Here is a 13,969-nt window from a genome sequence, read left to right as displayed (position 1 = left end):
ACAGCAGAATAATAAACCAGAAATATCTCCACCTATAAACAAGACCTTCGAATACTTTTTGGACAATAGGAATCCTTGAAGCTAAAAAGGTTGATTGAACTGATTTTACACACCTGAGTGTGCAAACATTTGCTAAATTAGCTCTAGGTAACGTTATCTTCATTAGCTTGCTATTGAGTTAATAATACAGGATGTAGTAATGTTATTCTTGAAAGTCCCTTAGAGCAGCTTCCTCTGAGAGCAGACTGAATTATCTTTAGTTTAACACTGTGGATTTGATTGACAGGACGTGCTCTCAATGATCCCACTGAAGTTTGATAAAAAGTTCCAGAAAATAGCTTTGTTTTCTTCTTTCAAGTCAACATGAAACAGCATTCACACAACACAATTTACCACCACAGATATTTACACAGAACGCTGACAACATTAACAACGGGCACTAGGGTCAATTTTGATTTCATGTTGATAAAAAAAAAAAAAAAAGTGACCACACTAAACAAACACTGAAAAATCTGGGGACATTAAGATTTTTTTTCTTTTTAATTCAGCAAGCAAGCATTAAATTGACCAGAAGTGACAGAAAAAAACTAGATTTTATAAAAGAATATTTCAAATAAATGCTGCCCTTTTGAACTTTGAAAATAATATTGTGGTTTCCACAAAAATATGCAAGCAGCAAATCAGTATATTAGAATGATTTCTGAAGATCATGTGACTCTGAAGATCTGAAAATTCAGCTTTGTATCACAGAAATAAATTATTTTTAAAAATATACTTTGACTCGAACAGAAAACAGTTATGTGAAATTGTTAATAACTATTTTTTATCAAATAAATGCAGTCTTGGTGAACATAAAAAGTCTTTCAAAAACATAAAATAAATAAAAATCTTATAGACCCCAAACCTTTGTACAGAAACTGTGTAAATATTAACACAGAACATTGACCAAAGGTATCAAGGAATGCAATTTTGATTTCATTTTGTCACGTAACATACTGTCACTCATTTAGACATATGGGTTATAATATATCATCCCACTTAACACCCACATTCACACTTCCACATAGTGTTTAGTGTGAGTGTGTGCTGTTATTAAGTAGGTTATGTTCCCTCTGCTCTGGTCAAAGTTGATCCAGGTGGGAAACTGGGTCCAGAGGAACAAACAATCATGGGAAGCTTATTCAGTCTCAAATCTCTGATCTCGTGCTACAGATGCCGCTCTGAAAAGAGACGAACGGTCTCTGTGTTCTGACGCTCAGCCGCCGTTGCCATCTGCTGGAGCTATTCGTGGAGCTCAGATGGCATCTCGACGTTTCAGGCTCATGATTTGAAAAGTGTTCTGATTGGGAATCTGTAGGATGGTGTGAAATGCTCAATGACCTTGAGCCGCATCCGGGGAAAACGACGCTGGAAATGCATCCAGACGGAGATTTGTATATAAAAAGACCAAGTTCTGAACTGAAGCAGGATTAGAAAAGAAAGCAACATGGAATCAAAATTGAACCTATTTACTTTATTTCTACGATTTATTGGCGAGTTATTCCATTATAGTTCAGATTCAACCTGTGTGAGAAGTCTTCAAAACCAATAAAATAACATATGACTTGACATAAAATCAACTATAAAAAAAATCGTAATCTAAAATGACTACAGAATTATAGAGTTTTATCCCAGACATAGACATCCATGCATGCAAAACGTCATGCTAAATCGGATCGCGAGTATTTAAGGGTCAGTCCGCACAAAAATTACAATTCGGACATCATTTACTCACCCTAACCCTTGTTCATCATGTATGAGTTTTTTAAGAAAATATGTTTTGAAGAATGTGTTCCTGTGGCTCAGTGGTAGAGCATTGTGTTAGCAGCGCAAAAGATTGTGAGTTCAATTCCCAAGGAAAACACACAAACTGGTTAAAAAAAAAAATGTATAAGAGGAAATTGGCTTTGGATAAAAGCGTCTGCTAAATGCATAAATGTAACCAAACAGATGTTGGTCCCAACTGACGTTAATCACATGAAAAAAAGTCAATGGATACCAGAAACTGAGTTGGTTACATTCTTCAAAACATCTCTTCTTTCGTTCAGCAGAAGAAAGAAATCCTTACAGGTTTTGAATGGCAAGAGGGTTTTTAACAACCCTACACATGAAGGTGTGTAGATGACGGAATATTAATTTTTGGTTGGACTGTCCCTTTAAGCCATTCGTTCTCCTGAGTATTAATCGAATCTCATCATAACTGCACACCGCACATCACACGTGGCATATTTGTACATAAAAGCATGCAGGACAAACACCGATGAACAAATCTCCTATCACTCACCTTGAGATCTCGGTGCACCACGCCCATTTGATGGCAATGAAGCACCGCCTCCAGGATCTGCTGGATGCAGTGACTGCATGCAAACACCAGGTTAGTCTGAGCAATGCCATTTTCTCATGCACAGGCACAGGCAAGAAATGCAGGGCGATCACAGGGATAATAAAATATAACAGTACAAACAAACATAATCTTCCTCTAGAATTGATGTCAAAGGCTGATGCCAAGCATAATAATATATTTTAAATGACTAAATCTTTCAAAGAAGAGAAGTCCAAAGAAGTCTAGTAAATTTTCATTAAAGTGTGGCAGTTTTGTCTATAGAATGAATCTCCCTACGTCATGTCCACGTCAAATTTCACCCCCCCCCCCCACAAAATAAAAAACATATGCATTTTTGTGACCGTTTAGCGTATTTTACCTCCCAAATCAAATGAAAAAAATTATTCATTTTATAAATTAATTTTAATTGAGATTTTTTCATTATAAAAAATATAAATATTGTCACGAAAGAAAAATAATTCTTAGCATTTAAAAAGGGGTTATTATCAAGGGGTCAAAGTCCAGCTAATTAATTCTCTCTTTTGATTTGAGATTTCAATTTCATGAGATTCACCCTTGGATTTATCTTATCTGCAAAGAAAACTGAAGGATTAGCATTCAAACTAGAAGACTAAAAGTTACTTGGGACTTGAGAAAGACTACCACTGTTACCCAAAACAAAGACTCTTGACAGGTAAAAAGAGACACACTAATGGATAAAATAAAGCCTACTATGCCATAAACTCTGTTCAGTCCACAGAAGTGGCCACATGCATCAACATCTTTTGAAACAGCATACACAATGCTCTTCCTGCAAAGCCAAAACCCTGTGTTACTGACACAGGAAGCTCTAGCTAACACTACACACTCAAGGGTGAGACGATCTCGCCACCCACGACGAGAGCGAGCATCAGGAGAGACAGAGAGAAGGTGAAAGAGAAAGAACAGAGGTAAGACTGGCAGGTGGCGCTGCAGCAGACTGGAGTGTGTTTTTTGGCAGTTGTGTGGTGAGACAGGCTGGAGGAAATGTACCGGTGTTTGAGGAGAGGGAGGTGGACAGCGTGAGTCAGCCTGTGTAGGCGTGTGCTGCTGATTTACTGAGAGAGAACGTGTGTGTGTGTGTGTTGTAAAACTGGAATATACAATGCTGTTTTCTAGTTCTTCCACACTAAGACTATTCAACTCCTCTGTTTTGGGGGCCAAATTAAAGGTGGAAAAAAACTTTTCAGAATCATTACTATATAGATCTTGACATTAAAAAAACTAATCTAAACACGCTTAATAATGAGTTTACTTACATTAAAGTAGTTGGATTTAAAAATCTAAAACACTGTTGTGCTTAAAAAAAACCTGACATGACACTTTGATGTTGGTTTGACAAACCCTGTTGAAAAAAAAACAACTAATGCTGGATGGGTATGTTTTGATGCTGAGATGCTGGTTTAAGATGGTCTTTTGCTGGTTTATGCTGGTCATGTGCTGGCAAAGAACCAGCATAAACCAGAAAAGGACCATCATAACCATCATAAACCAGCAAAGACCATCATAAACCAGCAAAGACCAGCACAAACCAGCAAAGGACCATCATAAACAGCATAAACCAGCAAAGACCATCATAAACCAGCAAAGACCAGCACAAACCAGCAAAGGACCATCATAAACAGCATAAACCAGCAAAGGACCATCATAACCATCATAAACCAGCAAAGACCATCATAAACCAGCAAAGACCAGCACAAACCAGCAAAGGACCATCATAAACAGCATAAACCAGCAAAGGACCATCATAACCATCAAAAACTAGCAAAGACCATCATAAACTAGCAAAGAACAGCATAATTCAGCATAGGACCATTTTAAACCAGCATAAACCAGCAAAAGGACCATATTAAACCTGCATCAAAACTTACCTAACAGCATATGCTGGGGTTTTTTTCAACAGGGAAATCAGGTTCTGAAAGTTTAAAGCTACTTTGAAATTCCAGAGAATGTAAATAAAATGTCACTAACATGCTTTTACATGATTTAGCACATTGTTAGCATGTTTTAACATTTTTCTACGATGGTTTAACAAGTTGCTAGCACATTTCTAACATGATTTAGAACACTATTAGCATATTTTAGCATATTTTACATGCATTAGCATGTTCCTAGCATTATTTAACAAATCACTAACATATTTTAACATGTAGCTAACACGAATAAACATGCTAACATTTTGTAACCAGCTTTGCGCTGGGGTCTTGATCACACTGTAGGGGGTTATTCTTCATTAACCACCAGCTGGATGTACATTATCCCCCTTATTACATTGCTACTTGCCATATAAATAAATATTAAAATATGATTTTTTTAAATATTTGAATGCAAAACTTTCATGCATTTAAAGCATACGGTGCAGTTATATAATTTATTACACAACATTTAACCACATAATTACTTATGGTGATAAAGTATTTAGTTAAGACAAAACGGTTTTAAAATAGGTTAGTTATTTTATAATCCATTACAATTTAGAAAAACAACTGTTGCAAAATTGCAGCAGCTGCGTTTGAATGAAAAGAGAGAGCAAGTCTCTGACACCAGGACGACATCATTAAATAGTTAATTAAAAACTTAATATTGAATCAAGTTTTTTTATTTTATTAGCTAACCAAATGCAAAGCTTCCAGGAAGAAAAACTGTTCCTAGCAAGCATATAGCACAGGCTTCATTTGCCCAGATGAACCTGTGTTATCAGCTTTTACCAGGTGTTTTCGAGGAAAAACAAACCTCCGAATGTCGCAACTGACCAATCAGAATCCCGTATTCCACAGAGCCGTGTAATAACATGAATTAACATGTTGCTAACTTGATTTGACATGATTAATAACATCTTTAAGCATGTTTCTAATCTTTAAAAAATTAACAAAAAATAAACTTTCAAGCAATTCTTAGATATTTCAACAGATAATGTCATTTCATTACATTATAACTTCATCTAATGATGAAATTAGGCACATCTGTTGCTGTCATTTTTTCTTTAAAGGTTTAGTTTTGATCATCATTTGTCATCTCTAACTAATATGACACATTTCCTGTAACGGACGCAAATCAAAAATGATGCACCTGTCTGAACCATAGACTGAACCTCCAGCTCTGCTCCAAATACAACCACTGAGTGCTGAACTCGTCTCTGGCCGTACAGCAATTTCATCAATATCAATTGAAGGGCAATAAAAATGATTGATAGCTGATTTGGCCCACAAGCGACCAACTGAAGATCCCCTAAACTAACACGGTTTGGTTCACTAATATAATGTAAAAAGATTCTCCAAGACAGAAAAATCAGATGGGACCTCATCAAAGTAGTTATAGCAAGGAATCAAATGTGTCTTGATCTTTTGAGATAGAAAAGTTTGACTATGAAAACAGAGTAACTTCCAGAGCTCAAACTTTTAGAATTTATTGGAGCCAAGCTGCAGAAATGAATAATTCTGAAATCCTAACAAATCATTAACATACGACCACCAAATTTACACTTCAAACAACTCCATCTAAAACATACAATATTACAATATAATGTTTTTCTGAGCATATGACCCCAGTTTTTTATCCTTGAGACCAAATTAAGATTTTGATTCTTGATATGAATACCAAATATCAAATGATTTGAGCTACGCTAATATTATTATTAATTTTATAGCTCTATATTCTTACTGGTATTTTAGGATTACAACCAGAGAAAAAAGTTGGTTAAATGAAATCAATAAAACTCAATTAAGCCTCCTAAACAATGGCCACATAGGGCTGGGCGATATATAAAAAAAAATGATATCTCGATATGGTCAAAAATTTTACGATATTCGATATATATATCTCGATATGTTTGCATTTGCATTTAAATAATAAAAAAAACATGATTTTCTTTTGCCCATAAAAACAAAACAAAAAAACAATTTAGATTAAACAGCTTATTTAAGCAGTTAAAAAAATCTAGACCAAGATTTTTAGTGCATGCAATTCACAATTTATACTATGCAACTGGGATAAGTATTTTATTTTAATTTTTTTAACAAGTTTTTAAGCTAAGAACACAAGTCTGTCAACTGTCTGCGGTTTTAAGAGAAGCTCTGTGGCATTAAACTATGTTCCTACTGACATTAAAAACCCTCTTAGATGGGGAGCTAGTTGCTGAAGCACATAGCTATTTCTTATATATAAATATATATAAATGAATACCAAAGACTTTTGCATTCTCTCTGTCTATATTATGGAAACTGGTAAACATATCAGTGAAATTCCCCAATAGTAATTACAATTGGCCATAGCCGATGTTTCTCTATTTAAACATCAGCGGTCGAGTAAGTGCATTTATTTTGCGATCACAAAAGCAAACAATACAGTTGAGATCTTACGACAGAACACAGACCAGCTCAACAAATCTTTTATTAGATCGCTTAATTCCAGCTTGTTAGTGTTTTCAGATTATCGTCGGCGGTTCTTCCGCAATGAGGAGTGAGCACGTGCGCATGGTTGCCAGATTGCTTAAAATAAGCAAACACCGGGTAGAAAATGTATCCTTGTAACAGTGGAGCTCTGATTCGGAGATTTAAACTCTTGTTATCTGGCAACCGCTATCATTAAGCTCTCGTAGTAGAGGGGGGTAGAGCAGTCAGCAGTTATAGGTTACTTTTTTGGACATGCGGCGCGTTCTTTTGGGAAAGTATGCTTGAATTTCAAATATTCGATATTCCCGATATATTAAAATTTTACATCGTCGTCAAAATTATTCCGATACTATCGCTAATATTCGATATATCGCCCAGCCCTAGCCACATACACACTGTAACTAAACTCGATTCACCTTTTAGTGATTAATCCTGTTCAGTAATTTACAGAAGTGACAACCGAACTGAATTGACTCAGGTAGTAACAATCGCATTTGCAGAAATTCTATGCAATATCAACAGAACCTGTTTTTAATGGCATATTAAAAAAACGTGTTGTAGTTGCATTGGAATAAATAACAGGGAACGAAGTAAATCTTGACTCAGTGTTGCCATATCATGCTATAAAATACAGCAATAAATAACAAGCCCATAACCAACTTAAATCAAACCATGTAATGCTGAAAATAAGCCACGTACCAAAATATCACAACCTAGCCTGCACCTGCCTACTTTATTATCTCCATAAAATGGATCGCTTTATGAGCAGAGCCCAAACAACAAGCCCAAAAATGCTTAATAAGTCACTTATAATAAGTGGACATGGCAACCCTTCAAGAGCGTGCTCTGCAATGCAGCCTTCCATAGTTAAAATCACTGAACATAACGAGACTTTGGTTGCTGTAATATTACTTGGTCAAAAAAAAAAAATATCAGTCACGCAGTATGACAAAACAGTGCTATGGTTCCAACTGTGTCAGTCATCACAATTTCAAGAACGAGTTCTGTTCCATACACAAACAAAACTATAATTTAGGGGATTCACTCCTTTATTTAAATGCAATGTCACTCCTGAAACTTTACTGTGTATGTGAATAAAGAAGAGAACAAATTCTGACCATCAGCAAATCAAGAGGCAATATGAAATGCATCAACAGTAACCTTACGTGTACCATGATTCCTCCCTTAATACGAGTGGAGGTTTGTCTAACGTGTGGCCGAACGGAGCAGATCCTGTCAGCAGCTTTATTTGCGCCTCTGAATCAAGACCACAACAAGCTGCGAGACTCTGAAAGAGCCCTTCACTCAAGAGACTATTAAACAAAACAGCGGCACTCTGTCATCCTCCGAGCGAGGCTTGACTGAAACAATGCATTACACGCGCCTGAGAATTACCCAATTGCAAAGATAAATGACACTGTTTTGAAACAACAGAGAGCAACAGAGAGAAAGTAAGACAATGAGACGAGAAACAGAGAGAGAGCAGAAGACGCTCTCAGTGCATCAAGAGCAGATTCGACTGTTTTCACAATATATCGTCTGGTGCTGACCCGAGCTGGTTTGGTCAGAACCACTAAACCTACCTTATCTACTCCTAAATATTAGTGAATCTTAGTACCTAAAAGGGATACTTCACCCAAAACTCTACTCAACGTCATGTCATTCCAAACCTGACCTTTTTTCATCGGTGGAACGTGAATTAAGATAATTTGAAGAATGTTTGGGTCAGTGGGTTGGTATAATTAAATATAAAAACTTTCTGTAATTGAAAGAAAGCTGAAAAAAATAAATTGAGAGCAAACCGACTGAGTATGCAAGTCTCAATATGAACTCAAACACCAAATATTCACAAGACCACATGATCTGATGCTATCTATATTATTTGTATTATTTTATACTCCTACTGGAATTTTAAGAGAACAACCTGAGACAGTGTTGATGGTTAAATGAGAGCTCAATTAAATCTCCTGTGAGAAAAAAAAAAAAAAAAACGCAATACCTGACCTTTTTCAGCAAGCTGAAAGCTAAATTCAAATAAAATATTCAGCAGGCTGAAATGAAATATAAATATTAGATGAAACTTGTAAATGAAAATGAGAAATGTTGCCTTGGCAATTAACTGAAATGAATAAGATGAAACAAAACGACAAATACTAAAACTGAAATAAAAGTTAATTGAGCTATATTATAATAATTATAATAAAATTAAATAATATACAATAAATAAATATAATTAAAAAAAATTATAATAATACAGTAACAAAACCACAAAAATAACTTAAGATAAAATGAAAATAAAAACTGAACAAATAAAAATAAAGCCTAATTCAAAATGTTATAAATACTGTATATAAATAATTCTAAAATAACACTAGTTTGGGTCAAAACAACAATAGATTCCCTTTACTTTCACAATATGAACAATAACAGAAAAGTGCAGTTTTTTAAACCCCAAAAGGTGGGTAAATAAATTAAGACTGCATTATTTTTGGTTAAAATACTACCTTAAGGTGAAAGCAATAAAGCCTAATTTCTTTATTTTCGGTCTTTCTTTTTACAGGTAATTCACAGATGCTTTTCTGTACACATCTCTTTACAACAAAACAGCTCCATGAATCAGAGCCGAAAACTGACCTGTGGAGGAATTCAGACCAAACAATGCCCAGTGCTTTTTAAACTTTGATAGTACAAAACATGTTTTCAATTTTAGGCCATCTCCTACACTGTTTTCTAGCTATAATGGTTACAAAAAAAAAAATCTGCAAGTACTCAGAATTTTGTCTTCACATTAACCCTGTAAATCTTGACATGTGTAATAATGATCAGAAAAAATGTAAAAGAGTATATTTAACCTTTAGACAAAATCTTTACTAAAATAAAATAATAAAAAAATTAATAAACCCCAAAAGTTTGTGTTTACCATATTACTAAGTTTGACACATCAGGATTTTATGGTGCATCTAGTATTAGTGCTGCCAAACGATTAATCGCGATTAATCACATCCTAAATAAAAGTTTTTGCTTACATAATGTGTGTTCTGCGTATATATATTATGCATATATAAATACATAGACATGCATGTATATAATTGAGAAAAATATATTGTTTATATATTAAATAGATTTATTTATAATATCAATTATATTAATATAAATATATACATGTAAATGCATGTAAATATTTTAAAAAGACATACTGTATGTGTGTATTTATATATACACAATAAATATACATAGTATACACAAATATTATATGAACTACATTTTTTATTTTTGGATGCGATTAATCGTTTTGCAGCACTATTTAGTTAATTATACCCAAAATATGGAGATCATAAAAAAAACATCTACATTTTATTCAAAGGCCCAACATGAGCAAAAATATGAAATATGGTACAGTTGCTGATATTCATGAGGCCAAAAAATAAGATTAAATTCTGATAGCTTGCAATGTAAATCAATGAGATCAGTGTAACAGTATAGCAGATACTTGCTACTCTCTATCTCTTAGTAAGATGATATTTAAATATTTAGTTAAGATCTTGTAGAAATTGTTGTATCAATTATGATAAAGCAGGCTTTATAGAGTTAAGTACGCAAATCCACTGCAAATTGTAGCCAAATAACACAATGTAAAAAGAGACCTGCAGTGTCAACAAGAAGGGAATCGAACTGGGGTTCAAACCAAACAATCAAACAGAGTGTGAAAACAGCCAGCCAATGCAGAAACACACCAAAAATCCCAGAAGTACAATTCAAGACAGACACATGGGCGGCTGGAAACAGGTAAGAGTCACATGACACATGCAGTGGGCCAGTGCACTTCCCATACTGACCTTCAGGTCCCTGTGCACTATGTCATGATGGTGAATGTGATCGACACTCTCTAGAATCTGATGGATACAATGACTGCAAAGACAAGCAAAGACAGGAGAGGAGAGGACAGAAGGGGAAGAAAAAGACAAAGAAAGGATGAGGGACAAGAGCAGTGACGGAGGAGGTGAATGCCCAAAAGGAACATCGATAAGAGTGAATGTTTGATAAGAGTGATGAAATGGGACGAGTGATAAAGTGAAAGCCCTGATGTTACACAACGCAGAACAATAGCAGCGCAGCCGGACGCATCACTTCCTGTGCGGGCACTATGAAGCTGCCGATCACACGTGGGATCGAGAAATAGAGGAAGGGTGGATGAATCAAACGGAGTAGAGCTGGAGATATGGAAATGATCCATGTATGTGTGTGTCTGGGAGTTTGAGAGGCTGGTTTCTGAGATGATAACAGTGTTTTTAACACACATATCTAATACAGGCTCAACTGTAAAGATGACCCGTTGACCCGGAAACAGTGTGAGAGCATTTTGGGCAAATTGGGGGAAAAGTCACTTTACATTTAGGTGTTACACTGCCACAGAAAAACATCTGTTAATTTTGTATTCAGTTTTCTTTAAGCTGAAACATTTGGTTTTCTGTCATGTTTTCTACATCTCTGTTGCCGAATCTGTTGAACCGTCACTAAAATATGAAACCGATTATACAGACTTTATGATGACTAAAAAAAGAAAAGAAAAGGAATTAAGGTGGTATTTAAAATTACAAACCTATCAGTAATGTGCTTATGAATTTATGAGTTACATTACAGGTGAACATTTTCATCTTCAGAAAAAAGAAAAAGGAAAAAAAAAAGCAAACATTAAATACATATTCAAATTATAATTCCTAGTTTTAATTAAATGTTTTCATTATTTCATTATTATATTAATTTACATTTAATTAAAAAAAATACACAATACAAGTTTGGGGTCAATAAGTTTTTTTTTTTTTTTAAGTTTTTTTTTATACTTTAATTAAATCAGCAAGAATGCATTAAATTGATCAAAAGTGACACTAAAGACATTTTTAATAAAGACATTAAAATCTTACAAAAGATTTATATTTTCAAATAAACACTGTTGTTTTGAACTGTTTTCAACATTGATAATCAGAAATGTTTCTTGAGCAGTATATCAGCATATTAGAATGATTTCTGAAGATCATGTGACACTGAAGACTGGAGGAATGATGCTGACAATTCAGCTTTGCATCACAGGAATAAATTACAATTTACAATTTATATACAAATAGAAAATAGCTCTTTTAATTTGTAAAAACATTTCACAATTTTTCTATTTTTACGGCATTTTTAATTAAATAAATGCAGCCATGGTGAGCATTAGAAACTTTAATAATGTATTTAAATATAGCTATAAATAAACATTGATAAAAATTTTTATTGATGTGTCCTTAAAGCAATCAATCAGACTTGTAAACAATCAAACGGCAGAGACTTTTTATGTAGGCAATCAACTAACTGTGAAGAAACAGTAATTTTCTGTCAGGGATTTCCAGTGCTATGGAAACGGCTCAAACTGATTTAAAGCGAGTGTGCAGGTTTGCAGCACGTGCTGCACTGAATAAGAGCTGACACTGTCATTATGTGTGTTAATCAGAGACCTACTTTCAGCCATTGCTCTAGTGGAGGCAGGTGGAGGGGCTACGGCCCTCGGGGACGGATACATTGGCGGCATCGTGACACATTTCTACCCACGAATATGGCTGATGAGCTCATGCATCCCAGTAGTTTCACTGCTCGCCCGCTCTTGTGTTTCCTCCCTCTGTAAGTATCTCTTGTTCTGTCTCAGCGCTGTATATCGCACTCCCACATGCATACCCACACAGTCAAATTGATTAAAGCTTTTCTCCTGAGGGTGACTGCAGTGTGTGTGTGTGTGTGTGTGTGTGTGTGTGTCCGTGAGAAGATCTGATGCAGAGAGGAAAACAGGAAAAGATGGAATGGAAAAAAAGAAGCCGATGGGGAAACTGGAGTAAAGGGAGCTGTAGAAGAAGACACACAGAGAGAGAGAGAGATGCAGCCCACGCTTGCCGCCTCAGCGAGACACTGCCTCAAACATTTAACAAGCCTCTGAAACAAAACTCATCACTCACATCATTTGGACAAAACTGTTACTCACATATTATACTAGAATATGTGCAAAACACACACGTTTATCTGGTTAAAATGCATGTAAAAAGAAAAGAACAAAGAAGTGTGGATGGGGAGGATAGAGAGGAAATGGCTGAGGTGAGGGTCTGGACAGGACAACAGGACGAAATGGAGATGCTGTTTTACCTGGCATCAGCTTCACTGTAATATTCTCTGGCTACGATGTCTTCAAACAGCTCTCCACCCGTCACACTACAGGACAGAGAGAAGATATCACTACCACAGTCACCATGTTCACATTTATTCTGTCATTCTTCAACTTCAGTTTGTGGTGCTTTACACCGACAGAGCAACATCTGTTCATATTACAAAAGCATTCACAGCATGACTGGGTTCAACGAAATGGAGCAAAATGATAGACAAATAACGAGTTAAATAAAAAATAAAATAAGAATGCAAACAAAATGAAACAAAACTTTAAAAAATAAAAATAAATACATTTAAAATAAATAAAATAATTAAATATAAAATTACAAGTTAATAAAATAAAATGTAAAATCATCTCTCTCTCTAATTTACAAATGAACTACTAATATAATAATAAAATAAACTAATACTAAATAAACACATTAAATATAATAAAATAAGTTATTAATATGTTTATATTGTTAAATTATGCAAGCAACATTATAAAATAAAATACAAATATTAATTAAATAAATGAAAATGCTGTTAAATTAAATATTTTAAATTAAATAACCTAATAATAACAAATAAAACTAAGACATCTAATAAATAAATAATAAATAATTGTAATATAAATTAAATATTATATATAAAAATAAATGATTATTGAAATAAAGTAATAAATTAATAAATGTAAAACATAACTACTATTGAAACTAATAATATGATTATAAAAACAAATACATTATAATGATTAAATTAATGATCAAATCAACATTTTTAATTAAATATTTTTGGTCACATAAATATTAATAAAATAATAATAAATAATAATAATAATAAAATAAGAATCAATGAAGTAACAATTTGACCAAAAAGAATAAATTAAATAAATGAAAGATGATTTGTGTTATAATTTGGTTAGGTCTTGTTTGGTTGATTCCCCAAAAGTGAAAACAGCATGAGAACAGATTGACACAGCAACACTAGCTCAAGCAATGGCGCAGTA

At 34.2% G+C, this 13,969-nt stretch overlaps 1 protein-coding gene across 19 annotated transcripts in view; it reads right to left on the bottom strand.

Moving 5' to 3' along the window:
- LOC113054696 (calcium/calmodulin-dependent protein kinase type II subunit beta-like) overlaps positions 1–13,969 on the bottom strand; it is a 59,538-nt gene that overhangs the window by 30,169 nt on the left and 15,400 nt on the right. For all 19 annotated transcript variants that reach the window (XM_026220395.1, XM_026220415.1, XM_026220401.1 and 16 more), the window contains exons 5-6: positions 12,961–13,026; positions 2,324–2,396 (exon numbers count right to left, since the gene is read on the bottom strand). In XM_026220395.1, the coding sequence (XP_026076180.1) occupies positions 2,324–2,396; positions 12,961–13,026 (139 nt within the window). The remainder of the gene's footprint in view (positions 1–2,323; positions 2,397–12,960; positions 13,027–13,969) is intronic.

The sequence above is a fragment of the Carassius auratus genome, chromosome 35, assembly GCF_003368295.1.
Source record: "Carassius auratus strain Wakin chromosome 35, ASM336829v1, whole genome shotgun sequence".
Classification (NCBI taxonomy): Eukaryota; Metazoa; Chordata; class Actinopteri; order Cypriniformes; family Cyprinidae; genus Carassius; species Carassius auratus.
This window is presented reverse-complemented; position numbering and strand designations above follow the sequence as displayed.